Source organism: Annulohypoxylon maeteangense (assembly GCF_022496945.1).
Source record: "Annulohypoxylon maeteangense strain CBS 123835 unplaced genomic scaffold GGS22scaffold_34, whole genome shotgun sequence".
Taxonomy (NCBI): Eukaryota; Fungi; Ascomycota; class Sordariomycetes; order Xylariales; family Hypoxylaceae; genus Annulohypoxylon; species Annulohypoxylon maeteangense.
The window spans coordinates 46959-70289 of record NW_025953281.1 but is presented as its reverse complement, the minus strand read 5'-3'; the positions used below and the strand labels follow the sequence as shown (position 1 = coordinate 70289).

Sequence of the window (23331 nt, the reverse complement as noted above, 5' to 3'; positions counted from 1 at the left end):
TTGATGGGGCGGATAGAAGTGTATGTAGGTAGATGTTAAGGTAATAATTTGAGGAATGGGGAAGATATTGGGAAATGTCCCACTCATAGAAGGATGTACGAATCAATATAATTCTTGAAAATACCGAGGCGGTGGTTTAAATATTGGAAGCCGAAGCCTTGATGAAGTCGAAGTGGAAGTTGGCTAAGAAATCTTGGAGTAGCTGTAAGGGTGGGAGACTAGAATTAGGGGCTTAAGTGGCAGAAAGAGTTTAAATGCTCTTTCCTGATATAAGAATGTAATAATAACTAGTACGTAATTGTTGTAGCTTCCAATATTCTTATTTCAATGAGTTGAAGCACCTGCCCTGGTCTTGTAGTCTGATTTGAACCTTCTCAGGTTTAAGTCTTTGGCTTCAGTACTCTCTCTCGTCTTATTTAGACGATTGATGTCTATTAGGCGCCATTACGTCTCACGATATTATTGATCCATCAATATAGATCGGAGGGTTGAGTGTGATAAGATATTCATATAGAAATATGTAAATGTAGTTCGGCGTATAAAAGGTATGGGAGTTGTCCGAGTTGATATGTGAAGAAGGTGTGAGCTATTTGGCTAAGTTAAAATCAAAGATGTCACAGGTGGCAGACAGCTGTTGTTTCCCGTTCTTGAATGTCTCCATTTATCCCGCGAAGCAGCCACATCTACCTACATAGTAATACTACGTAGCTAAATCCACCTGCCCCGCCGAACATGCACAGCCACAATCTGCCGGGTACCTAAACTCACGATAGGCACGTAATTAAATCAACTCTCGAGCCGCATCATTGTATTGTCAACTAATTCCAACAGCTACCCACGAGTTCCTCTCAATACCACGACTACTCCCGATCTTCATTCACTGTTGTACTGGCCTTAATTTGAGACTCTAGGAAGCTTGTGCAGCTCCTACCTACTCATAATGGCTAACCAAACCCCTGCCGTTGTCATGGACAAGTACGTCTTCCTGACCCCGCAATCGACAGCTATTCCCACGAGCTGCGTCAACTTGAGAATAGGGAGGAATGCTATGCTAACATGTACTCGAAAATAGCGGCACGGGATTTTCAAAGCTTGGTGAGCGAGCTTTCCGGTAGACTCCGTATACCGCTAGTTATAATCCTACTAACCCACCGCCCCCTTTTCCGACGATAGGTTTCGCTGGTAACGATTCTCCCTCATTCGTGTTCCCGACTGCGATAGCGACGAAAGGCCAGGCTGGTGGTACTGGAGGTACTGGGTCAGGACGACCGGCCGTAGCAAATAAACCATCTTTCCTTACAGGAGGTGCTGGTCCTGGAGGCCACTTGTCAACAAAACGAGGCACCGAGGACTTAGATTTCTTCATCGGTGATGAAGCGATAGCCGCCTCGAATGGACCAGGTCGGTTACTATCCGTTATATATCGAATAGGACCGGGAAATTGATGCTGGTATAGGTTACGGACTACACTACCCTATTCGACACGGTCAAATAGAGAACTGGGTATAAGCTCCGGATCACAGCTATCTAATTTGGTGCTAACGTGCTAAATAGGACCACATGGAAAGATTTTGGTCGAATTCTATTTTCAAGTATCTGCGTGTCGAACCCGAAGATCATTATTTCCTCCTGACCGAGCCTGTACGCAGTCATCTCCAGGCCAGCATTATAAAACAGCGCTAACGTTTACATGTAGCCTTTAAATCCTCCCGAAAATCGAGAAAACACTGCCGAAATCTTCTTCGAATCCTTCAACTGCGCTGGTCTGTACATCGCCGTCCAAGCTGTTCTTGCCTTGGCTGCGTCCTGGACATCGGCAAAAGTATCGGATCGATCCCTTACTGGCACCGTTATTGATTCAGGTGACGGTGTTACTCACGTCATTCCCGTTGCCGAGGGTTACGTCATTGGTTCCTCGATCAAGTCCATTCCTATCGCTGGTCGAGATATCACCTATTTTGTTCAATCCCTACTTCGCGACCGAGGCGAGCCTGATAGCTCTCTAAAGACAGCCCAAGAGATCAAGGAGGAGTACTGTTACGTATGTCCCGATATTGTTAAGGAGTTCTCCAAGTTCGACCGAGACCGCACTCGATTCGCCAAGCATGTTGTTGCGCATCCAGGCGGCCGTCAAGTCACCGTTGACGTGGGATACGAGCGATTCCTCGCCCCCGAAATATTCTTTAATCCAGAAATATACTCTTCCGATTTCCTGACACCACTTCCCGTTGTTGTTGACGGTGTTATTCAATCAAGTCCGATTGATGTTCGACGAGGATTGTACAAGAACATCGTATTATCCGGGGGCAGCACGCTTTACAAGGATTTCGGACGAAGATTACAACGTGACATCAAGCACTTGGTAGATGCGAGAATCCGAGCTAGTGAGGTTCGTAGTGGTGGAGCGAAGAGTGGTGGTTTAGAGGTTCAGGTTATCACTCATAAGAGGCAACGACACGGACCTTGGTTTGGAGGCAGCTTATTGGGGCAGACCCCTGAATTCCGATCATACTGCCATACGAAAGCCGAGGTAAGTTTGTTTTTCTTTTATTTTTCGATGTGAAGTTGGTAGCGGATTAAGTACTAACTAAACGTAGTATCAAGAATATGGACCCGGAATTGTGCGAAGATTCGCCCTGCTTGGTGGACCTGGTGGTTCGTAGGGCTAAGTTGACTGTCGATTACGATACCAGATAGACGGTAGGGGGCGCAAAAGCTGGACATGTATCCAAAAGAGTGTAGTAGGCTGATTTTAAAATGACGACCAAATGATCAATTTTCTACACCTTGTCCTTTTCAATAATAGCCCTTCTCATGAAATGTCTCTGATTGCAAACACTGAAAAACATCACTTGCGGGGAGTTTGGCTACATGGACACTAAGTATGCCATGTACTTACCGTAGCCAGATTGTTTCGTTTCAGGAGTCTACGGTCAACTTAATTTAGTGCATGGTGAGTCTCCATTACCCAGTCGAAATAGTATTATGAAGAGCTATGTTCTATCTAGCATGGATCAACAATATTTGTGTTACTCGTCGATAACCGTCGGATTACCACATCGGCTTGTAGCCAAGACCTGGGCCATCCATACATGTCACTTCCCCTCGCCACGATGCCCAACGCAAGAATCCCCTGAGCCAAACAGAATGACTGAAACTGATCTTGCGAAAACAAAGCAACAGGGCTAGCTCGATAAACGTAGCTAAGTCTGTCTACTATTGTTTGAGATTATTGGCTTTTTGTGTGAACATCGTTTGCTCGTTAATCCTATAACGTTTAGTATTCGGAGGAGCTTGAAGAGCTACCTAACCCAGGTATCTAATTGTTTACTAAATGAACTGCAAAGCAGCTTGTCAGCATAGTGTATATCGAAGTCTTAGAATTCACTATATTTCCTCTAGCCTTTTCAACTAAAGCAATCAATAACCTACCTCTAATATCAGGCAAATAAATCCTAAGCAATACCGAAACCACGTCAAATTTCTCGAGACGAAAGAGAGCCAACGGCAAACGAGTGCTAGGATCCTCTGCGCAACTGGCATTGAGTTTAAAACAACTTCGGATTGAATTTCTCTTTGCAATCAAAGTCTATCCGGTTGCAAGGATCAGGCGACCGATGAAGATGAATACCATTACCCCAAAAAGGCGGATAGATTTGCTCGTCCGGCAAGGCATCGATAACCTCCGGGAGAAGACCGCAATACCGGACCAGGAAAGAGCTATCACCGGCCCCACACCATCCCGTTTTTGCCTCTCCACCCGTTTCAAGATCCGAAGTGGGGATTTCTCATGTTTCCAAAATGACATCTCCGAGAAATCCTCTATTACCGAAACCCGCTCACGGCTCCTAGAACTCCCAAACGAACTACTGTACATGATCGCATCCTACCTCAACCTCGGGGACATGGAGCGTCTCCGACGCACATGCCAACACTTCCGCGCCCTCCTCAACCCAGACTTCCTCCGCGCACACTTCGGCGGCGACGAACTCTTCTCCAGAGAATTAACCTCGTACTGCCGATTCTGTCTCGAGCGACCGGGCCGCGATCGCCTGATCCTCCAACCACATTCCCAATCCCAACACCTATCCGCCCACGACCGTCCCCTCGGCTCCAAATGCTTCCGCTGCGCTGTCTTAGCCCACGATCTCCACGTCGACACCCGCGTGGCCCTCGCTGATGGCCAAGAGGCGTGGATATGTCGCTGGTGCAGGTGGCCCATCCACGTCTCCGAGGCCGTGACGCCGTGCCTCTCCAAGGACAAATACCACGCTGCCTGCCTCGCCCGGTACAATTGCGTGGAGTGGTGGTTCACGTGGCTCGGGTGCGCGCAGTTCGCAGTTGGTGTCGTGGCTGCCGCGCTCTCGCTCGTCTACTTTCGCGGCGATATGCTGGTTTTCGCCCCGGTTGTGGCGGGCTTTGCGCTGATGTGGGTGTGTATGGGGGTTTTGGCTTTCGGGGGAAGTCGCGTGAGGGCTTATCATTGCGTTGGGGTGCTGGAATTGGTTATTTTGGGGCTGTGGGTTCCGCCGATGTATGCGGTTGCTAGGGGGCTTGAGGAGGGGGCGGTACCTAAGCGGAGCGCTGTTACGGCGCTGGTTTTTTATGCTGTTAATATGTGAGTCTACTCGACTTGAAGTTTTCGTCTTCTACATGAATTCGTTTTAGGAGAGGAGGATTCGATTATGAGGAAAGATGAACTAGTTTGATTAACTGTGAACATAGGATATTTCGATTGCTTAACTTTATCGGCAATGTCTTATTGATGTTTAGGTATGATATCACGAAGCACTATGTCCCGCAACAGTCCCCTATGAGGAAGCTGCTCAACATGCTTATGGCGGGATTGATATATTGGACGGATCCCCATTTCATTGTACAAAGATATCCCCCCGAGAGTGACGAGAGTGACGCGAGCGATGAGAGTTTTGAATATATATAGGATTTTAAGTATTTCACATATATGACAGGGGATTGGTTGGGTTGAGATGACGATGGGAAATACCCTGCGACTGTTTTGACGTACCTTCTGGAGGAATCTACCTAGGTACATATTTCGATGAATACCGACAATTACCTATTCAAAGGTACATCTGCAGTTTTGGATTGTTGATCTTGCTGGCTGCATATCTTTATAATTCCTAATCCTTCGCTATGTTCGAGAAATTTGAGCTACGACATATCCCCATTTTTCATAGGAATCGTGATGACCTTTGGTGAGGTTTAGTCTTCTTCGAATGCACGATGTCCTATGCGGGTAGGGAAATCTTCGCAAAGCAGCCGAGTTTGGGGCTTTTTGCCGCTGTAGTGGACTGTAGGTCCTAACAGACAGCCGCTGTAGCTTTAGGCACGTAGCGCTAGGAGTAATACCATTACGTTGGCGGGGATCACTGAGGCAGTGGTATTGCTGGTGGCTCTCTTGCTACAGTCGGTACCACTGTAGGACCTGGTAGTGCGTTCACCGAAGCGAACAGGAGCTTGAGATGAATGTACTAATAATGGGTACTAGTGTAGCCAGCACTAGTATTAAGTTCCTAATTATCGCTATCGCGATCAATTTTCAACCCATGTGGATTTCTTGGGGACCATTCTACAAGTGTTCCCAGTTCTATGCACATCAATCATCACGAGTCTGTCGCGAACCCGGCATTCCAACACAGCTTTCCAAGCATTGTGCCTCTGCTGTCGGGATCATCATAACCTTTTCACACCTAATAACACTTACAGCACTTCCAAAATCCGACGTCGCCATCACTACAAGCATGCCTTCGTTCGTCTACTCCCGCGAGATAGTATGAAGTGCGAGCGTGACAGCAATAGTTTTCAATAGCCAAGCCGACGCCCACCTTCACATCATCACCGGTCTAGAAATCTGTCGGCTCTTAGTTGACTAATCGCACTATGATACTGAGCTCAGCTTGAGGTTATGTCATCGAGAGATATAAGCTAGCCCTCAGGGCCATGTTCGTCGGCGTGTCGTGTCTAAGATTTCCTCGTTGTCTTTATCGAGATACACGATCCGCTACGAAGGTTCCGGCCAAAACACGTCTCTCGTTCGGTGCGCGATTCAATAAGCGATCACTTCATACTGTATTGGGCCTACATAATAGGCTCAAATTCAGAGCTGATAGTGATCTGCCCGCTAAGCTTTAGTGGGGAGCCGCTATAGACCGAGCCTCTTTGGAGAGTTTAGCCACTAAAGAAAAGCCCCGCGATGCGAAGATATTTGGATTTAAACTTGCTAAGAATCATCTTACAGCAGATATAGCGGGATCTAGGGGCAAGAAAAGTTCTTCGGAAGTTGAACCATCCGGGGACACATATTAAAGGTACGCGAAAGACAATGCGATACGTTACCCCTATCATATCAACCCCGATAGGTTGCTTTTTCGGTATCATATATCGATTTACTACTTATCTTCTAACAGGCATATTATCCCACTAAGCATTCAAGACATTCAAGGCCGCAATGATATAAGTCTAGTAATGACCGCGTCCTGCATATTCCTTGTGTAGATCTCCTAGATCCCCATCCACCTTATTGCCATCTACAACAAGCTCCTTGGTATCAAGTAGAACCCATAGCATGCGACCCGGTAGTGTGCCATTACCGTTGATATTCTTCCACTTATGGGCAGTGGCCCTCTGGACACACACGTCACCCTGGCGTAAGATGCGCTTCTCACCCGAATCAAGGGTAAGTTCGAAGACTCCTTCAATGACGATGCCGTAATCAATAGTCAACGCTCGGTGAAAGGGAGATTCAACCCCTGGACCGAAGTCGATCATACGGACTATTGATCCATTTGGGTAGTGGAATGGGGGCTGGTATAGATGGTTAATTAACGGGAAGTATGTTCTTAGTTTGTCTGAGAGATAGAATACCTCTTGTTCGTGAGCCTTGGCCACGTCCACATTCCCATTGAGATCCACAGGAGTCTCTCTAGTAGAATAGATGATGTTGGCCACCGCTTGGTTCTCAACCATGAAACGGTAATGTTCTCCATGGTCTGAACTTAGGAATCGGGATTGGCCATCGGCGGTGTTGCTAGTGATGTGTCGAACTATCTGGCGCAGCCCAGGAGCAGGAAAACTATTGACATAATATTCTGGAAGAGGCGCCGTGCTTGCTGTCATTTTCACAACCATCTTGACTTAGACAAAGATGATAGTTGAATTAATTTAGTCACGTTGAGGTAGAGTTGGTATCGAGTATGTGGGAAGGAGACGCAGGGATACACAATAAATGATATACTGTATAGAGAGGCGTTATCTGCATCTTCATCAACCCTTGATACAGGAAAGAATACCCAGAAAACTGCCAAACTTTCAAATCACGCACCGGCTATAGATTCCTAGCTTGGCTACCGCGGCTTGCGTACCTAACCTACCTAAACTTCCCATAACTTGTAAATGGGCTCATCAATGCACATCTCTCCAAATCGCCCACAGCGCATAAATCCGAGATACACATCTGTAGATCGTGTGCCCGTCGATGACCATGCCGCCCTCACTTAGTTGCAACCCTACTGGCTTTCGGTCTTAAGAGAGCCTCGTTGCGCAGAGAATTTCCCCGCTAGTCCTGTACGACGTATTGGGGTACACCAAAGTTCTCAATCAACATCCGACGAGGCTTTGCGTGACGTGATACGCGATCTTTTATCTACCCGCTATAGACTTGGCCCCCCACGTAGTAAGTAAACCGGGATATTGGAATCTGGGGTATCGTTTTATGGGAGTACCAGGTCATTATCTACCGTATATAGTCATATCTCTGCATAGCACTTGTGTATGCCTGCGTCACGATATCATTTCCGCGTCTGAAAAGATTCCGCGATTTATAATCCTTATCTGTATGCAGACATGTGGTGGAAGTTGGGGATAACGCCGATGGCGGTGTGTAAAGTCATGTGTTGTGTAGCCTGCAGCATTGAGGCGAAACTCTTCGGCGCGCTAGATAATAGGTACAAATCCCTTCGACGTAGGGCTGTATAGGTACCTAGGTAGTCAATATGAAGAAAGACACTCGCATCCATCCAATTATGATCGATTCTTATCGGAGTTATCGGCGTTACCGGGGGTTTGAAAGTTGTAAATAGGTAAGTAGGTAAGTAGTAGTGATGTGTATACCAGTCAATGGGATGGAGACAGTCACTTGTTGATATTTAAAGTAGCTACTTGAGACCTGTCTCATCTTTGAATGTTGGATCTATGTTATTTCCTACTGGTATACCCACTTCGCTTTCTCTAGCCCTCTAGCAAACTACCACCTGCTCCATCCTTGATCTTATAAGTTGATAATCTGCCCAAACATGTCAACTTCGGGCCCATGTACGAAGTTTCCAGCTCCAGGTCTTCGGGACCCGTTCCGTTACATCACTGGATATAACGATAAGGGCGACTCTGTCATTTTACAGGTGAGATAGCTACTGACAGATCCCTCTAACATAAACTTGTCAAGACGTTTAGGCTTATTCTTCTCTTAAATAGTCGGACCATGGAGATCATCGAGATATCATGTTAGGTGGTGCAGCAGCCCAGAGCATCATGTATAGTAGCTCTGGAAACCCCGTGGACCTCACAAACAATGCTGATCTTGAGTTTGCCAAGAATAATCAGGTTCGTCTCTTGTTATTTCATGCTGATAATGTTTCCGGCCACTAACACATGTCTGATCCGTGGTTAGCCTCCCGTTCACATTCCCAACGGATGTGTTGTGCGGATGATTGACTTTGCTCCCGGAACCGGATCCGAATTACACCGATCCATCGCACTCGCAATCGGGACCGTCTGTGAGGGCGAGGTTGAGTTGTCTACGAGTGACGATCCTAGCATGAAGCGGGTTCTTCGGCCGGGAGACGTATGTATCAATCGTGGTGCTATGCATCGATGGCGTAATACATCCAGTAACAAGCCAGCTCGTATGCTCTTCACCATGCTTGATGTCAAACCTATCATTATCAATGGCAAAAATCTAGAGTTCGATATGGGACATCTCATGAAGGAGTATGCTGAATACCCTGAAGGTGAAGGCCCAAACAAGAATGCTTAGGATAATCATGGCTTTTGATGAGGAACTAGCTCTATGAAATGTAAAGTCTATCTAGATATCCAACTCATGCTAATAATCGTGTTATCGTAATCTACTTGATCCCATCATCAATAAATTTTACGACGCTATGAACCGAATTAGTGATGTACCTGTGAGTGCGGGTCTGAACGCTGAAAGCTTACCTTTAAGAAAAGAGACGATATTAAGCCAAGAGCCGAGACGGCAACCATGATTATAAACACATTACGGAGTGCTAGGGTTATTTGTTCTATCACACTGGCCTGAAGGTCGGGGCTAAGAGATTCGAAAATAGCACTGTGGGTGCCTAAGGTCAATTGGGAGACGTCGTGCGCTGAAGCGTTTGGAAGAACTGCGGCTATCTTTTTCGTGCCAATATTTTGGAAGACAGAACCTGCCAAGCTAAGAACGATGATTTGACCCATTTGTTGCCCTATGAAGGCCGGTTAGCTCGATTGTTGATAAGTAAAATGATATCACTTACCAATGGCCATGAAGCTGATAGCGTTGCTAAGCTCTGAAACCGGGACCATGATCTGAACTACAGAAAAGCCCGCCGTGAAGAACGAACCGCAGCCTCCTCCGAGAAGTACGGTGTATCCGTAGATATGAGCTTCCGAAGTTGATACATTTACCGTGTCTTTTTAAAATTAGCCCGCAAGTAGGATGTGAGAGCAAGAGCATGGGGAAGTGACTTACACATAAGCGTAGATCCCACGAGAATCAAGGCAGTACCAAGAACATACCAAGGCATGTAATAACCTAGCTTCGGCATCAATGCGCCATTCAAAACAGAGAAGAAAACCATGCCGCCGAGAAATGGTAGTAGGCGTACGCCGGCCATCAAAGCGCCATCATTCCTGGTGAATTGGAACAGCAAAGGGGTATAGTAAAGAGTCGTGACCATGGAGCCGGCGGCAACAAATATCGCGAATTGTAGAATATTGAGCTCCCAATTCTTCATCAAGTGAATAGGATACAATCTATTCTCAATAGGGATTTTGGGGTGATAGACAGTAATCAGGACGAAGGCGATGAGTAGGACACCCGATACAGTCCAGAGGGCGATTTCAGATCCACTGTCGAAGGCGTACAAGGTCCCACCAAAGGTAAGACCCATGGTCAAACATGCGGATCCAGCCAGGAATATGCATATGCTCGCCCAATCCTGTGTCCGGAGCTTCTCCTTGAACGTCAAATGCGCTGCGGGGTCGATGTTGGGCAAACACAAGATTAAACTCGGGGCAGTGACGGCCGCAACGATCAAGTTGATGTAAAAGGCCCATCTCCATGTCGCACTACTTTGGGCAAACGCACCACCGATTACTGGTCCTAGAACGCTTCCGATAGACCACGTAGCGACTATGCCGGATAGATAAAGGGGCCGTTCGCGCTGGGTAGTAGTCATAGAAATATACGTTATGGCGCCCGAATAGCATCCACACGCACCAACGCCTTGGATGACTCGACCGACGATGAAGGCATCCATGCTAGGCGCAGCGCCACAGACAGCGCTACCTACCTCGAAGAGAGTTACTAGAGAGAGGAATAACCACTTCACGTTAAAGATACCGTACGCTCTACCACTATTCCAAGGCGTCAATAGCGATATAACAGTGATTCAAAGCCCACTGAGAACTCACATTGGTAGGATCGAGATAGCCCCTAGAAACATGCCTACGCCGATCCATGATAGCTTCCCAGTATCACCAAATGTGTCGATGATGGATGGTTGGATATCTGCAACCTGCTATTGGTGAGTTTGGAACAAACCCTGGCGTGTGAAAATCGGGTAACGTACGATTGTGCCGTCGAGGGCATAAAAGAGTACCGTGGAGAGAAGCGACGAATAGGCGAAGAACCACTGGAATAGAGCATGTGTTAGTTTTGTGTCGCCGCTAGCAGTATCAGACGCTAGGTACTAACTTTTAGGCCACGGATAGTCCTCTCTGTATCCTCCGGTTTTGTATTTTGGTCGGGATCATAGACGCGGTTCGAGTCAAAACCATGCGAAGATTCGTCCTTCTCATGGTGGTTGCCGCTTGGGGCACGGGGGTCCCTCGATTCTTCACCACCTCTTTCCGTTAAGTCGAGGTTGGAATGCACTGGATCGCCAATACTCTCCATTTTGAAGACCGTGGGGTTGACAAGTGTACCAGATTGGATATAGAATGAGAAGAGACTATATTACGGCCTTAAAGGAATTAAAAAGGGCACGTTTCTCGGGATTTTAGCTTCTATCAACCCGGCAACAACCCGATTTTAAAAGTCCGGGGACACTAATTTTCAATCCGTGGTAGCAAACCAACTTCTTTGTTTACTTATATTTCTAATTACCAGTATTCCCATTTAAACAACCAAAGTTCGAGATCATTCTTCGAACCCTGATCAATTAGTTCCCGGTAATTTCGGACCCCGTGAACTTAAGAAAATACAATAATAGAATCATCATCCAGTTTCTTTTCATAGCCGTCAGCTGGGATTAGAATTGAAACAGGGCTGTAAGTATCAAGTTGAATTGGGAGTGAGAAGCCCATTGGAGAGGGGCCACCGAATAATCTCTCCGGGTAGATGCAATAGAGCTGACATCACACTTAATCTAACAGCCACGGAAACTTGCAGCACTACAGCAATTTAACATTAGGCAACTGTCAGTTAATCCTAGCCCTGAGGTGTCTCAATGAGTGTAACAATCAAGGCCGCTCCAACAAGCTGTATTCTATCGTTAGGTACTTCATATGTCAATACGCATTGTACTTACATGTGATACGAAGTACTTGAGTACGTGGCGTGAGAGTTATTACTTTGTATTCCATATTGACCGGTGGATTAATAATTCAACCTATTTGTAAGCCGGTGTGCGCTGTGTGAGTGATGTGAGTGAGGCAAGTGAGGCTATGAAAGATGCTAGCAAACATATGTGAAACAAAAAGGATAAAGAAAAAGGAATCCGGCGTCTGCAAGTAAGCCGGACGAGAACGGTTGGGGCAATCATGAAGGTACCTAGGCTGATAATATGTAGAGGCAGCAAGAAACAAGAAATTGGGCAACTTTTATGTAAGACATCCAATTGATGGAATTTGATCTCGGCAATGCCAACTGACGCATCATGTAGTACAGGTAGGATTTAAGGTTGCATGCAGGAGGCATGGGTCCAGGTATGTGAGGGACCAATGATTGTGGGTCATGCATGCATGTGTAACCCCAGATCACATTGAGGGCAACTATTACCAAATACTCAGCTACCCTTGCTTACAGATCATAAAGATGCTAGGTACCAAGTAGTACCTGAGCCACAACTAAGGTAATTGATTGTTTTTATTAAATAAATATAAAATAATTGCAATTGAACTCTGGTAATTCTAAAATCCCAAGATAGAACCATCAAAGATAAAATCATACGCATATCTACGGACTTAATTCTCTAGAAACTATTATCTCAAGTTCTTCAGCACATCCGCTTTCCACTCTTCCACAATGGCCGTTTACGTCATCACCGGTGTCTCGAAGGGACTTGGTGTAAGTGAGAGATCAAGACTGAACATCATCAGGTCTAATAACTAACTATTACCAACAGTACGAGTTCCTTCGCCAAATATCCGGGGAACCAGGCAATACCGTCGTTGGAATCGTCCGAGATAAGGCGACGACTGTCAAGAAGATTTCTGAAGACGCAGAACTAAAAGCACGAACCAACATTCATATCCTGAAAGCCGATGTAACCAGCTATGATGATCTGAAGGTATGGAGAAATATCCCCGTTGCGATCAGCTATTGTCAGCTAGGGAAAAATACTAGGTATTAACAGATCTTGACAGCAAGCTGCAGCCGATACTGCTAAGATTACGGGTGGTAGCATTGACTACCTCGTCGCAAACGCGGGTCGCGTTTCTCAATTCGATCCCTACGACCCCATCTCGGTTTTGTATGTTTCCTATCCACCTACTTAGTACTTTGACATGCTTCAATACAACGGTGGTAACTAACATAGGTATCAAATCCAACAGGGGCGAGAAACCTCAGGAGCTCGAGGCGGAACTGAACAAGCTGATCAGCATCCACGTCACCGCCAACATCCATCTTTATAACCTATTCATGCCTTTGATTTTGAAGGGCAAGACAAAGAAGGTTATCGCTATCTCCAGTGGTCTTGCAGACCTAGATTTAACAGCCAACTACGACTTGGACCTTAGCGTCCTGTACTCCGTCAGCAAGGCGGCGATGAACATGGTAACGGCCAAGTTCAGCGCCGAGTACAAGAAGGATGGCGTCCTTTTCCTAAGCATCTGCCCGGGGATGGTGGACGTCGGCCACTACTCCAACTGTATGATTTACTCCCAATCCGTATACGTATATTAAGCATGTAATTAGAAACTAATTTGTTTCACAGCAACCCCGGAACAGCTGGCGAAGTTCGGTGGGATAATGGAGAAATTCCTCAAGTTTGCGCCCCATTTCAAAGGTGCAGATACTCCGGAAAACTCCATTCCAGCTGTGAGATCGGTTTGGGAAAATGCTAGCGTCGAAAAGGGAGATGGCGGTGCTTTCCTTTCGCATCTCGGCAACAAACAGTGGTTGTAATCCGCCCCAACACACCTTGTTACCCCACTAAGTGTCTATCTGGAAACGAATAATTAGTGGGGTAAGTACCTAAACATCACTGAAAATATAGATGGGTCTCACTGAACAGGAGACCTCCGCCTCTCCTTTTCCTGCCAATTTCGGGTTGGTTTATTCGGGCAACGTTTATCTCATATGGGTTTATTTCTTTCATCATGCGAATGGATGCATTATGGACGTCGAATGTAGCTAGACAGCATTAGATAGAACGCTTTCACGGGCGTAAACAAGCTCATCGTTTGGTCTACAAGAATCATTGGTTGCTACTTCCTAGGTACATAAATGTCAACTTAGGGCACCTATTCAGCCTCAATTCTTATTTCAATTACTGGCGAACTTAGAGTTTGAAGGAAGAAAGAGCGTGGGATCTCTAATAGCCTTAAATACCCCTCCAATGCGGGGTAGGCAGGGATCAATTAGCCCTACCAGCTCCCCTGTAGTATTCTCAAATTCGTCTTGTAGTTCAATAGGCTTCGTGGTGATCAAGAATCTTCGTACAATATGGAAATTTTAAAATAAGATATCTTATGTCAATTGAAAATTTCATGTATACCTAGCATGAATATCATTGATCATTGATCATCGCCGTGGTCTCATATCCTCTATAATCTTAGAGGCACCGGCGAAGTTCAGCTCCTGCATTGTCTCTTCCCATAACCTTTCCCCAAACTCCTTCCCCTCTGCCGTGTACCAGATCGGTGGGTATCTACTGGTATCAGCATATGGGTTTTGTATTTTAATTTGAAAGGTATGGTGAAATACGTACGGCTTAATGGCCCAGTCGCTGACAAAACTTCCATGACTTTCCTTACCTCGAGCAATAGCTGCATCGAGATACGTAGTAGCAGCAACATCTAGCGTTCTCGCAAAGAAGAATTGAAGCACATCTACCAACTTTGCTGCAGGTGTGGAGAATTCACGGAAAAATGCCGTGCCCCTAGTCGTGCCGGGATTCGGCATGTTTATAAGGACATCATCTGCATCGACAAGCTCCGCAATCTTGGAGGTAAAGAAGGTGAGAAGAAGCTTTGACCTGGCGTACCAGAGCCACTGGTCATAAGTCTTAGGACTTTCAAATTGCTGGAGTATATGACCTTTAGTCTGGATGTCTACTCGGTATATCAAGTCAGACCCCACGATGCTCAGTACCGGTGGCCTTTCGCCGACGACCTTCTTCGACTTAAGTATGGGCAGGAGTAAGATGGCCAGCAGGGAGGTAGAGAGGTAATTAACTTGTACTGTGAGTTCGTTGCTTGAGGTCGGCACTGAAGTATAGGATGATTTCATCAAACCAGCGTTCAAGATAGCAATGTCGATGCGCGGCAGGGTTGCGCACTGGTCTGCAAAAGCACGAACAGAATCATATGATTCCATGTCAACAATCCAAACCGATATGGTAAGAGTTGGAAACTCTTTGCGTAGTTCACGGGCTGCCTCATCCCCTTTCGCTTGTGAGCGCACGCCCATAATCAGGTGGGATAGTCCGAGCTTTAGAAGTTGTCGACATGATGCAAGTCCGATCCCTACATTACTTCCTGTGACGATAGCAACTTGGTTCGTAAGATGAGTGCCCTGAGGCAAGGGTTTCGGTGGTGTAAACCACCGGTACAAATAACCGAAGATTGTGGCTTCGAAGCCAGCTAGACTTTCGAGCTCAGAGGACATGTTGTTCTCTTTTCTCAATGTTGTGACTAGATAGGTAGGTAGGTAGCTAATAATGATTAAGTAAATGAGCAAATTGGATCATAATAGAAACCTCATGGGAGGTTTATAAGATAGCAGGGTGACCAGAATTGAAGGGCAGTCACTGGGAAATAAATACATTCACTGAGCTGGGTGCATTGCGACTTGGGCTAGGTACGTGAAAGCCTATCTCTGTACAGCTGTAAGTGTGGTAGTACGAGATAAACTGTTAATCATTGTGTCTCATGTGCGTAAAACGCCATATTTAGTGGAACAAAACGCCCCAAGGCTGCCTAAGTGCTCCCCGATGCCCGCAAAGCCTACCGATCACGCTATATTTATAGGATATTGACACCCCCACGTCCCCCATATCTCTACATTCGAAATGAATGTTGTAAGTCGTTGAATAGGCAAGAAAATTAAGCCATGCAATTAATAACGTACCTAATTTATACCGCAATGTACTGGTATTCTAGTATTGATCTCTATGGTAGTGGATATGAAAGAAATAGGTACCTGAGTATCTAGTATCTAGTAGTTATACAATGTAGAATAAAAAACAGCTCTCCAGCCGTACAATCTAACTGAGAAGAACCCGTCATTCCTTACCTACCTACCTAGGTACCTAGGGATAATGAGTGGGCAATCCATTATTGTAACTGAAGGCGTGATTCGGATCCCAGGTTTTCTTCAACGCCGCCAGGCGGGGCAATTTATCTTTCCCGTAGATCTGCTCCAACTTCTCATCGCCATGCGCATAATTGACAAACACCGTGAGCTCCGGGTATCCCGACGTGGCTATGAAGTCATTTCGGAGCTCAAGCCCAAGTGCAATTGATGCGCTCTCCGTGACGTTGTCTCCGGCGTCGAACAACATGTTGAAGTTTCTGCCGTGGGTTAGTCAGTCTTCACTTGGTGGAGAGGGTATCTTCTTACATGTATCCAGTTGAATCTCTCCACCGGAACGCGGTCTCGTCCGCGGGCACGGCCGCCATAGCTTGGTTTGGGAAAAATTCAAACTGGAGGATACTGTCACGCCCACCGGGATACTTTGCGAAGTACTTTTCCATTTTCTTAAATGATGCGGTATACGTAGACGCCGAGTAATTCTTGAAGTTCCAGCTGTATAAGTCGCGGTTGATGTTGTCTTTGCAAACAGAATCGACGATGCCCCCGAGTGTGGCACTGGCAAGCTTATTCCATGGGAAGACTTTCATTTGGGTGACTTCAAGGTTGAGATTGAGAAGCGGTGCCAGGGCTGCGCGGGCTTTATCTTCACGTCCTTTGTATGCCCAGTGCACTTGAGCTTGTGTCTAATAAAGTTAATATCGGTATCACAATGGCTTTTTAATAATTGTCTTCTGGTAAACATACCTTGTTAGTGGTACTGTTAAAGCCCAATATCGTTATCGAGGCTAATTCTGCGGGCAAAGGACTCATCGACTCTACGGCTTCAAAGTACTTAGAGATATGTTCAGACGAAACAAGAAACTCGGCGACGAAGACATCGCCACCGTCGGTTAGCGGGTGGACTTTATAAGTCGCTGACGTGACGATGCCGAAATTCGCGCCTGCTCCGCGGATGGCCCAGAACAAGTCCGGATGCGAATTGCGCGACACCTCGATGAGGTCTCCGTTCGCTGTGACCAGACGCACAGAAACTAGTGCATCTGTGATTAACCCATAGACTCCTTGATATCGACCAACACCGCCACCGAGCGAGACTCCGATCAAACTGGGACAAGGAGCGCTACCAGTTTCTATTCCTAATTAGAATCTTCAAGGGGCATAACTCCAGGGCTTAAAACTCACGAAGGTCAAAGCCGGCGTTGTATAAAGGGTCGAATATATCGCGTACAGTAACACCCGGCCCAACGGTGATCGTTTCAGCAGTCTTGTCCAATTTAATCGAGGTGAAATGGCTTAGGTCTATAGCTAGACCATCGTGAAGGTTCCCGTAGGTAGTAGTATATCCGTGACGTCCTCCAGTGGCGAGAAATGGGATCTTATGTGATGTTGCTAGTTTCACCTTAGATGGTGTTAGTTATCAGCCATTCTTTAGAGTATCTCTATATCCTGGTTAACTCACGGCTTTTACTACGTCTGCTTCCGTGTCTGGACTAATGGCTGCGCTATAAGTCGGGGCGCTAAACGTAGTCCAACGTTCTGTAGCGTTGAAGAACCCTGGAGAACCGGCAGATGAGATGATTGTATTTGGTGACCATGTCTGGTTGGCCAAAATAGGCGCAATATCGATACGAGGATAAATGTACGAAACAGCAGCAGCATTCGTTCTACATGACCAGAGCGAAAGCCAGAGTAGTGAAACCCATGCTGTAGAAGCCAAGGCAGGAAAATTCCCGCTCAGGTGAACGATGCGAAGCATTGTAAAAGAGTGCGGTTTAAACAGCTTGATTGATGAGGTATCTGAGTATACGGTCTATGATCCTCCTCTCAAAACATTACTAGGTAATTTCAAGCTGTTATATACTTAGGTAGACACTTAGAAATCGTGCCTCTCTGGATGATTGTTAATCAACGATACTCAGCGTCAGCTACAAGTGAAAGACCAACGTGGCCTTCCCTCTAGAATTCGTCCTGGACCTGAATCCTTCCAGCTGAAGAATAAGCATGTATTATTCTAATCATCGTCCCATGATGAGGCACATTAGAGTGCTTGCTAAGAACTATGTGTACGAGACCGGGACAAGACCCGGACGAGAGACAAGTAAGCTAGGTAATCAAGTGGCTGCTATTAGAGGATTCAACTTAGCTGTGTGAGAGTGTCAGCTCTTGTGGTGGCACTTCCACTTGTTATTGTTCTGAACTCCGATAATCACCTAAGTACGTAGGTAGGTATGTATCATGGTAGTGTGAGCAATCAATTTTTTGTAGAATCATTTATTTTTATGCCTGCTAATAAAGACGATAAAGCCTTGAAGGATTGTGGTGGTGTCACGCCGCGCATAGCCGAGCTGATCAGGTCCCTAACGCCGCCACTCTATTTAGTTCAACAGTTTTCTTCTTGCTATGGTACTAGCCTCGCGACTTCGTATTGTACTCAGGGTACGTTGATCTATACCTGCCACACGATGGACCTTAGCTTCGATACTTTGGAGATATACACTAACTGCCTTACCCTAATAATAGCTCTCCTACCAGATGAACCGCCACATATTGGATTACCTTGAGAATCCATATGGGGACCCAAAAACGGGGGGTAATGAAGATCGTGTCGCTAGCTGAGTAGATAAGTGCTGCCTGAAAAACGGATGGTTTGATATTCTGCTGCTGACAGTCGCGGAGATACCCCAAGTAGTTGCGCAGGAAATTCTCGTCGAAGCCATGCTGAACATCTTGGGGCTCAGCCCAAACCTTGAAAATAAGATCATGCTGGGTTGTTGAGTGAGCCCAGAATCGGTGTCTGCTTTCTTGTTTGGCGAACGTCCACAGGAATAGGCTTAGTTGAACAATCGAGACTCACCGGGTACCGGGAGGAATATCGAGAACCCCGTCGTCCTTCGTAAGTAAGACTTCTTTCCCGTTTCTAACAACGCCTAACGTGCCCTGCTCAACTTCAAAGTACTCAGTCTGTCGTAAGTGGATATGCCTGTTTGAGTTGTAAGTCGGAGTGTTGATAGTGATGAGATGAGACAACCTAAAATTAGGACAGCCTTACATTGATGGGCCAGAGACTCCATCCTGTACAGCCTTGTTGTTCGCGTAGTGAGTTTCTCTCACGATCAAACGATTATTATCATCGTACAAGAACTCAAAGAGCGCCGCATCATTTGGTGAAAGCATACATGGCTCGGCGGGAGTATCCGTCCGCCGCAACGGGCGTGGTGAAAGCCAGAGTTGCCAAGCACGCGCCATACTAACGAAAGGAATCTTAAGGGAATCTGTCTATCACATAAAATAAAATTAGATTGCGTAGATGACCGTCATCATGCAAATAAGACCTCTGAAGGATACCTATTCTCATATGATGCCATGCCAGGTCCTTACCGGCCTGCCGGCCTACAAGAACAGTGTGTTACGATGCGGATGAAGCCGTACCTCACTAAAAGCGCTATCACGGTAATAGTACAGATAAGTGGTCCTTGGATGCAAGCTACTGCAAGGTTAACCCCGTTAGCCTTTACCCACATGGGTGCTGATCTTGGATACATGGATGGATCCCCGGATCTCTGGTGGGGTGGTATCAAAAGTGGGTCGCTTACATACCGACAAGTCTTTGTGTAACTACAATCGTGTACGTACGTACTCTTAATGTGGTCAGTTTTACACAGATTAATGAGATCGGCATTCGATGCATTATTAATATACCTCATTCCGCCATCTCCTAACAACAGCCAAAAAAGCAACCCAAATGTCAGAAAAGCAATTTCTTCTTCCGCCTTATCGCATAACCCCTCCGTGGGGGTCCCAGCAGCCACCAGAATCTACAAAAATCAGGTGGAATTTCAAGATTAAGTGGCATCGCCACTTCATCGTACCAAGTCTGGACTGAAACTGCTGTGTACCCTACTTGGTTTTTGACACCTGGTTTATGATATCCCTGAGACCGGCGAAAGAAAGTTCATCCAAAGTCTCCTCGTAAAGCTGCTTCGCAAGACGCAAACCCTCGGGTTTGTATATGATGGGTGGCATGCTGAGAAATCCATGTTAGTTAATCTTAGAGATTAGACTGAATAATACTACATAATACGCACGGTTGAATCTTTGCATCTTCAATATATTGCCCATGTGCCTGCTCGCCAAAACTGCTAACAGCATGAACTATTGTGCGGGCCCCAACAGCGCATGTCCTACTGAGGAAGAAAAACTGGATCATGACAATGAGATAGATAATGCCATGGAATTCGCGACCGAGGCCTGAGCCATTACAAAATCCGGGGTTGGCGGCAGTAAGGGTAACAACTGACGGGGGGACGTGCTTCGCTAGCTCTGTGATGAATAGTTGCCCAAGAAGTTTTGATGTCGCATAGCGGTCTGCCATATTCCAATTGGCCATTTTCGTCGTAAATGCTGATAGCAAATGCGACGAGCTTCTTTCTTCGAACTTGGACCAGGCAGCCGCGTCGGATGATACCAGGCAAATCTGACCGGGAGCACTCCCAATTCTTTTCTCTTTGATGATGGGCAATAATAGGATCATGAGGAGTATGTTAGATAGGTAATTTATCTGCACACTCTCTTCGTAGCCAGTCGAGCTAAATGACTCCGTAAATTTATACACGCCGGCGTTGAGGATGGCTATATCGAGGTTTTCCAAGCCCTTGACACGGCTTATGAAGGTGGAAATGGAGTCGTAGGACGAAATGTCTAATTTCCAAACTTGAACTATATCGGGTGGAATATTGCGGGTGCTGTTCAGTTCCTGGCGGGCTTTTTCGCCTCTGCTTTCATCGCGGACGGCTAAAATGACGCTGCATCCTAGATCTACAAGCTGGCCTGCTATCTCTAGCCCTATTCCACTGTTAGATCCCGTTACGATAGCTGTTTTCCCGCTTAATCCTGCGTTGCGACGTAATACAGGCTGGGGAGTGACAAAAAGTTGGCGGTAATAGTAATGGAGTTGGCCTGCCCTTTTCTCGGGCGAAATATCAAAGGTGGTCGCCATTCTGACCGCGATCCTGGCTTTTGAGAGTGTTGAAGGGTGAGAGATTGAAGAAGGGAAAATGTTGACGGAAGACGAATGGTAGGAAGCAAGGGATAATCTAAAGTTTTGACGTAATTGAATTCTTAGGAATGGACAAGTACAAGATTTGTTGTGACAATCCATTACCTAGGTATCTACCTAAAAATTGATGTTCTTGGCCCATACAGGCCTTGTAGCGGTAATATAGTACCTAATTGTCACTCTTTGCACTAAAGAATGCGGGGTATTTGGTGTCCAATTCATCTTATTCACTGCTAAAGCTAAACGAAGGATGGTACAATTGCACAACAACTAATTACATAATTTAGCTTGTCGCAATAGTTGATATGCCCATTAGCAAGATCATCTTGTGCCCAAATGGCTTGCAATAATATCTTGACATAGTTGAATGACCGAGAGGAAGCCTTCTTCTCAGTTTTGGTGATCAGATCAAGAATTATCGCTCGCTGATCATCCCCACGCGCTTCGCATCCTAAAATGAAGATGGGAAATTGCCGGTCACAGGAGTCCAGCTGGGAGAATATACTGAAAGCCTTGTCAATCTGATGCTGCGTCTTAGTTGTCTGACTGAGCAAGTTTTCAGACGCTCGGTTGAGGTACACCAGCATAGCTAGTTGGTACAACTCTATCATCAATGACGCGTCAGTACTATCGCAGACAATGGCTTCCAGGGGAATGCTCCTAATCCTCCAATCGAGTATCTTCAGAAAGCTTTTGTGATCATCTATGTTTTCAAAAGGCTGACCGGCCACTGATCTCGCGGATACCGCATCGCAGACATCCGACAGTAGCTGTATAACCGAAAAAGCAGAAGGCGCTGCATGGGAAACCTGGCAACTATCTGTCAGCATCTTTCATTTTCAGCCGGTCTTGTTTACGCACTTCTGCGCGGGCATTTGATACAGCCGATGTAACTGCATTGCTTTCTTTGTGCCAATGCCTCAAAGTAAAACGTGCTAACACGTCATGGTAGTACACCCAGTCTAATAGGATGGCTAAATCGTTATCTTGAGGTGATCGACCGAGGCCAGCTGCCTTGATAACGTCTTTGACGCCGGAGAGATACCATGTCCATTGACTCGATGTACATGATGATTGGTGGATCTAAGGAACCAAGTCAGCATATCATAATTACCAAACAGCCTCGTGACCGGGATATATATTAACTTCGAAAGAGCACAACAGCATCCCTGCTGCAACGTGCTGGACTGCTTCTACAGTACCGACGGGATTGCCCGCCGCAGCTGCCAAGGCTTTGAGCGCAGATATCTTAAGCTCCACTGCCTGTGAGTGAACATCGTGGCGATGTATCGATGAGAAGGCTAGAAGTGACTGGAGCACTGCCGTCGCAGAGGTTGTGTGACCAGCTAGAGCAACCCGGATAAGAACACCACTAAGATCCCCAGGATTATAGCCAAAGGTGGCAAGGGACTGGGCGGCAGTACATTGGACTAGGAATGGTCTGTAAGCCTGCTCGAGTGTGGCTGAAAATGGCAAGCTGAACCTACAGTACTGGAACAAGTTTTTTTCGCCGACTTCTAAATCTGACGGATTCCACGCCAGCGGAATGTGTAAAATCGGCCTTGCGGATTCTAGAAGCCCATTAGATTAAAACCGGCGAAAACGATTCTCGTGTTGATCATGGTGGCTTACCGGTCGGCCCTAAATCTGAAAAGTGATAATGCATTTCGACATTTTCGTATGACACATGGACAATACGCATGTCAGAAGCCCGACGCGAGCCATTTTTGTGCGGCTGTACAACAGGCGGCGACTTGCCAACCACGGAGCGTCTACCATCACTAGCGTAGGGCCAAGATAACCGAAGGCCAGGTCCCTTTGATTTCCGGTTCGGTGAAGGACGTTGTGCATAAGCGGTGTTCTTGTTTATTTCGGGATATTGCGCTATGGCCGAATCTGCAGCGGTTACTAATGCCATCTCCATTTCCTTATAATGCATCTTAGAAGTGGTTGATGAAGCGGGACATTCGGCAGAATTGTTTCGGAAGAGAGTGTTAGAAAATTCTCTCAACTCTTCAAAGAGGGGAAACTTGCCCATTTTATTATTTCCCGGTTACACGACATGATACAAAAGGCCTTCAGATGCTGAGCTGAAAGAGAAGCATAAACTTTACTTTAAAACATCCCTGTCTGTAGCTGGCCAATCAAATTTCACAGAAATAGAAGGACTTACCGAATCGGGTATTCCTTAGCTTGGATCGATCTATGTACCTACTAGGTACATATGATGTCATTGACATCAACAAATCTGTCAGCCCGCTAAGTTTATGTA

General features: G+C 46.3%; 11 protein-coding genes across 11 annotated transcripts; 4 read left to right on the top strand and 7 right to left on the bottom strand.

Annotated features, from left to right (window-relative positions):
- The first annotated feature begins 805 nt into the window (after nt 1-805).
- Nucleotides 806-2805, top strand: GGS22DRAFT_176324 (actin family). Its single transcript, XM_047963394.1, has 7 exons — nt 806-975; nt 1073-1095; nt 1174-1401; nt 1457-1503; nt 1555-1641; nt 1697-2530; nt 2598-2805. Exons 1-7 carry the CDS (start codon nt 941-943, stop codon nt 2661-2663), a joined length of 1320 nt encoding a protein of 439 aa, XP_047813806.1. The 5' UTR covers nt 806-940; the 3' UTR covers nt 2664-2805.
- Nucleotides 2806-3623: 818 nt separating this feature from the next.
- On the top strand, nt 3624-4942 carry GGS22DRAFT_193747 (uncharacterized protein; the record flags this gene model as incomplete). Its single annotated transcript, XM_047965418.1, has 2 exons — nt 3624-4618; nt 4726-4942. The coding sequence occupies 2 exons, from the start codon at nt 3624-3626 to the stop codon at nt 4940-4942; spliced, it is 1212 nt and encodes a 403-aa protein (XP_047813805.1).
- Nucleotides 4943-6480: 1538 nt separating this feature from the next.
- Nucleotides 6481-7149, bottom strand: GGS22DRAFT_198467 (uncharacterized protein; the record flags this gene model as incomplete). The annotated part of the gene is made up of 2 exons (XM_047966140.1): nt 6481-6825; nt 6886-7149. 2 exons carry the CDS (start codon nt 7147-7149, stop codon nt 6481-6483), a joined length of 609 nt encoding a protein of 202 aa, XP_047813804.1.
- A 1163-nt stretch (nt 7150-8312) lies between these two features.
- On the top strand, nt 8313-9052 carry GGS22DRAFT_193745 (uncharacterized protein; the record flags this gene model as incomplete). Its single annotated transcript, XM_047965417.1, has 3 exons — nt 8313-8417; nt 8491-8619; nt 8687-9052. The coding sequence occupies 3 exons, from the start codon at nt 8313-8315 to the stop codon at nt 9050-9052; spliced, it is 600 nt and encodes a 199-aa protein (XP_047813803.1).
- Nucleotides 9053-9152: 100 nt separating this feature from the next.
- On the bottom strand, nt 9153-11197 carry GGS22DRAFT_198464 (MFS general substrate transporter; the record flags this gene model as incomplete). Its single annotated transcript, XM_047966139.1, has 7 exons — nt 9153-9177; nt 9235-9503; nt 9555-9710; nt 9770-10656; nt 10714-10817; nt 10872-10934; nt 10997-11197. 7 exons carry the CDS (start codon nt 11195-11197, stop codon nt 9160-9162), a joined length of 1698 nt encoding a protein of 565 aa, XP_047813802.1. The 3' UTR covers nt 9153-9159.
- Nucleotides 11198-12547: 1350 nt separating this feature from the next.
- Nucleotides 12548-13651, top strand: GGS22DRAFT_193743 (putative short chain dehydrogenase; the record flags this gene model as incomplete). The annotated part of the gene is made up of 5 exons (XM_047965416.1): nt 12548-12589; nt 12648-12812; nt 12889-12995; nt 13078-13394; nt 13461-13651. The coding sequence occupies 5 exons, from the start codon at nt 12548-12550 to the stop codon at nt 13649-13651; spliced, it is 822 nt and encodes a 273-aa protein (XP_047813801.1).
- A 591-nt stretch (nt 13652-14242) lies between these two features.
- GGS22DRAFT_176320 (NAD(P)-binding protein) lies at nt 14243-15522 on the bottom strand. Its single transcript, XM_047963393.1, has 2 exons — nt 14457-15522; nt 14243-14396 (listed from the first exon to the last, which is right to left on the bottom strand). Exons 1-2 carry the CDS (start codon nt 15353-15355, stop codon nt 14270-14272), a joined length of 1026 nt encoding a protein of 341 aa, XP_047813800.1. The 5' UTR covers nt 15356-15522; the 3' UTR covers nt 14243-14269.
- A 476-nt stretch (nt 15523-15998) lies between these two features.
- Nucleotides 15999-17805, bottom strand: GGS22DRAFT_198457 (FAD-binding domain-containing protein; the record flags this gene model as incomplete). Its single annotated transcript, XM_047966138.1, has 5 exons — nt 17463-17805; nt 17186-17402; nt 16748-17133; nt 16310-16686; nt 15999-16260 (listed from the first exon to the last, which is right to left on the bottom strand). Exons 1-5 carry the CDS (start codon nt 17757-17759, stop codon nt 15999-16001), a joined length of 1539 nt encoding a protein of 512 aa, XP_047813799.1. The 5' UTR covers nt 17760-17805.
- Nucleotides 17806-18158: 353 nt separating this feature from the next.
- On the bottom strand, nt 18159-19487 carry GGS22DRAFT_176317 (uncharacterized protein). Its single transcript, XM_047963392.1, has 4 exons — nt 19053-19487; nt 18858-18983; nt 18513-18797; nt 18159-18455 (listed from the first exon to the last, which is right to left on the bottom strand). The coding sequence occupies exons 1-4, from the start codon at nt 19247-19249 to the stop codon at nt 18410-18412; spliced, it is 654 nt and encodes a 217-aa protein (XP_047813798.1). The 5' UTR covers nt 19250-19487; the 3' UTR covers nt 18159-18409.
- Nucleotides 19488-19900: 413 nt separating this feature from the next.
- Nucleotides 19901-20999, bottom strand: GGS22DRAFT_182674 (NAD(P)-binding protein; the record flags this gene model as incomplete). Its single annotated transcript, XM_047963996.1, has 2 exons — nt 19901-20027; nt 20089-20999. The coding sequence occupies 2 exons, from the start codon at nt 20997-20999 to the stop codon at nt 19901-19903; spliced, it is 1038 nt and encodes a 345-aa protein (XP_047813797.1).
- Nucleotides 21000-21264: 265 nt separating this feature from the next.
- GGS22DRAFT_176314 (fungal-specific transcription factor domain-containing protein) lies at nt 21265-23045 on the bottom strand. Its single transcript, XM_047963391.1, has 5 exons — nt 22692-23045; nt 22547-22630; nt 22206-22489; nt 21921-22142; nt 21265-21868 (listed from the first exon to the last, which is right to left on the bottom strand). The coding sequence occupies exons 1-5, from the start codon at nt 22996-22998 to the stop codon at nt 21299-21301; spliced, it is 1467 nt and encodes a 488-aa protein (XP_047813796.1). The 5' UTR covers nt 22999-23045; the 3' UTR covers nt 21265-21298.
- Nucleotides 23046-23331: the final 286 nt, after the last annotated feature.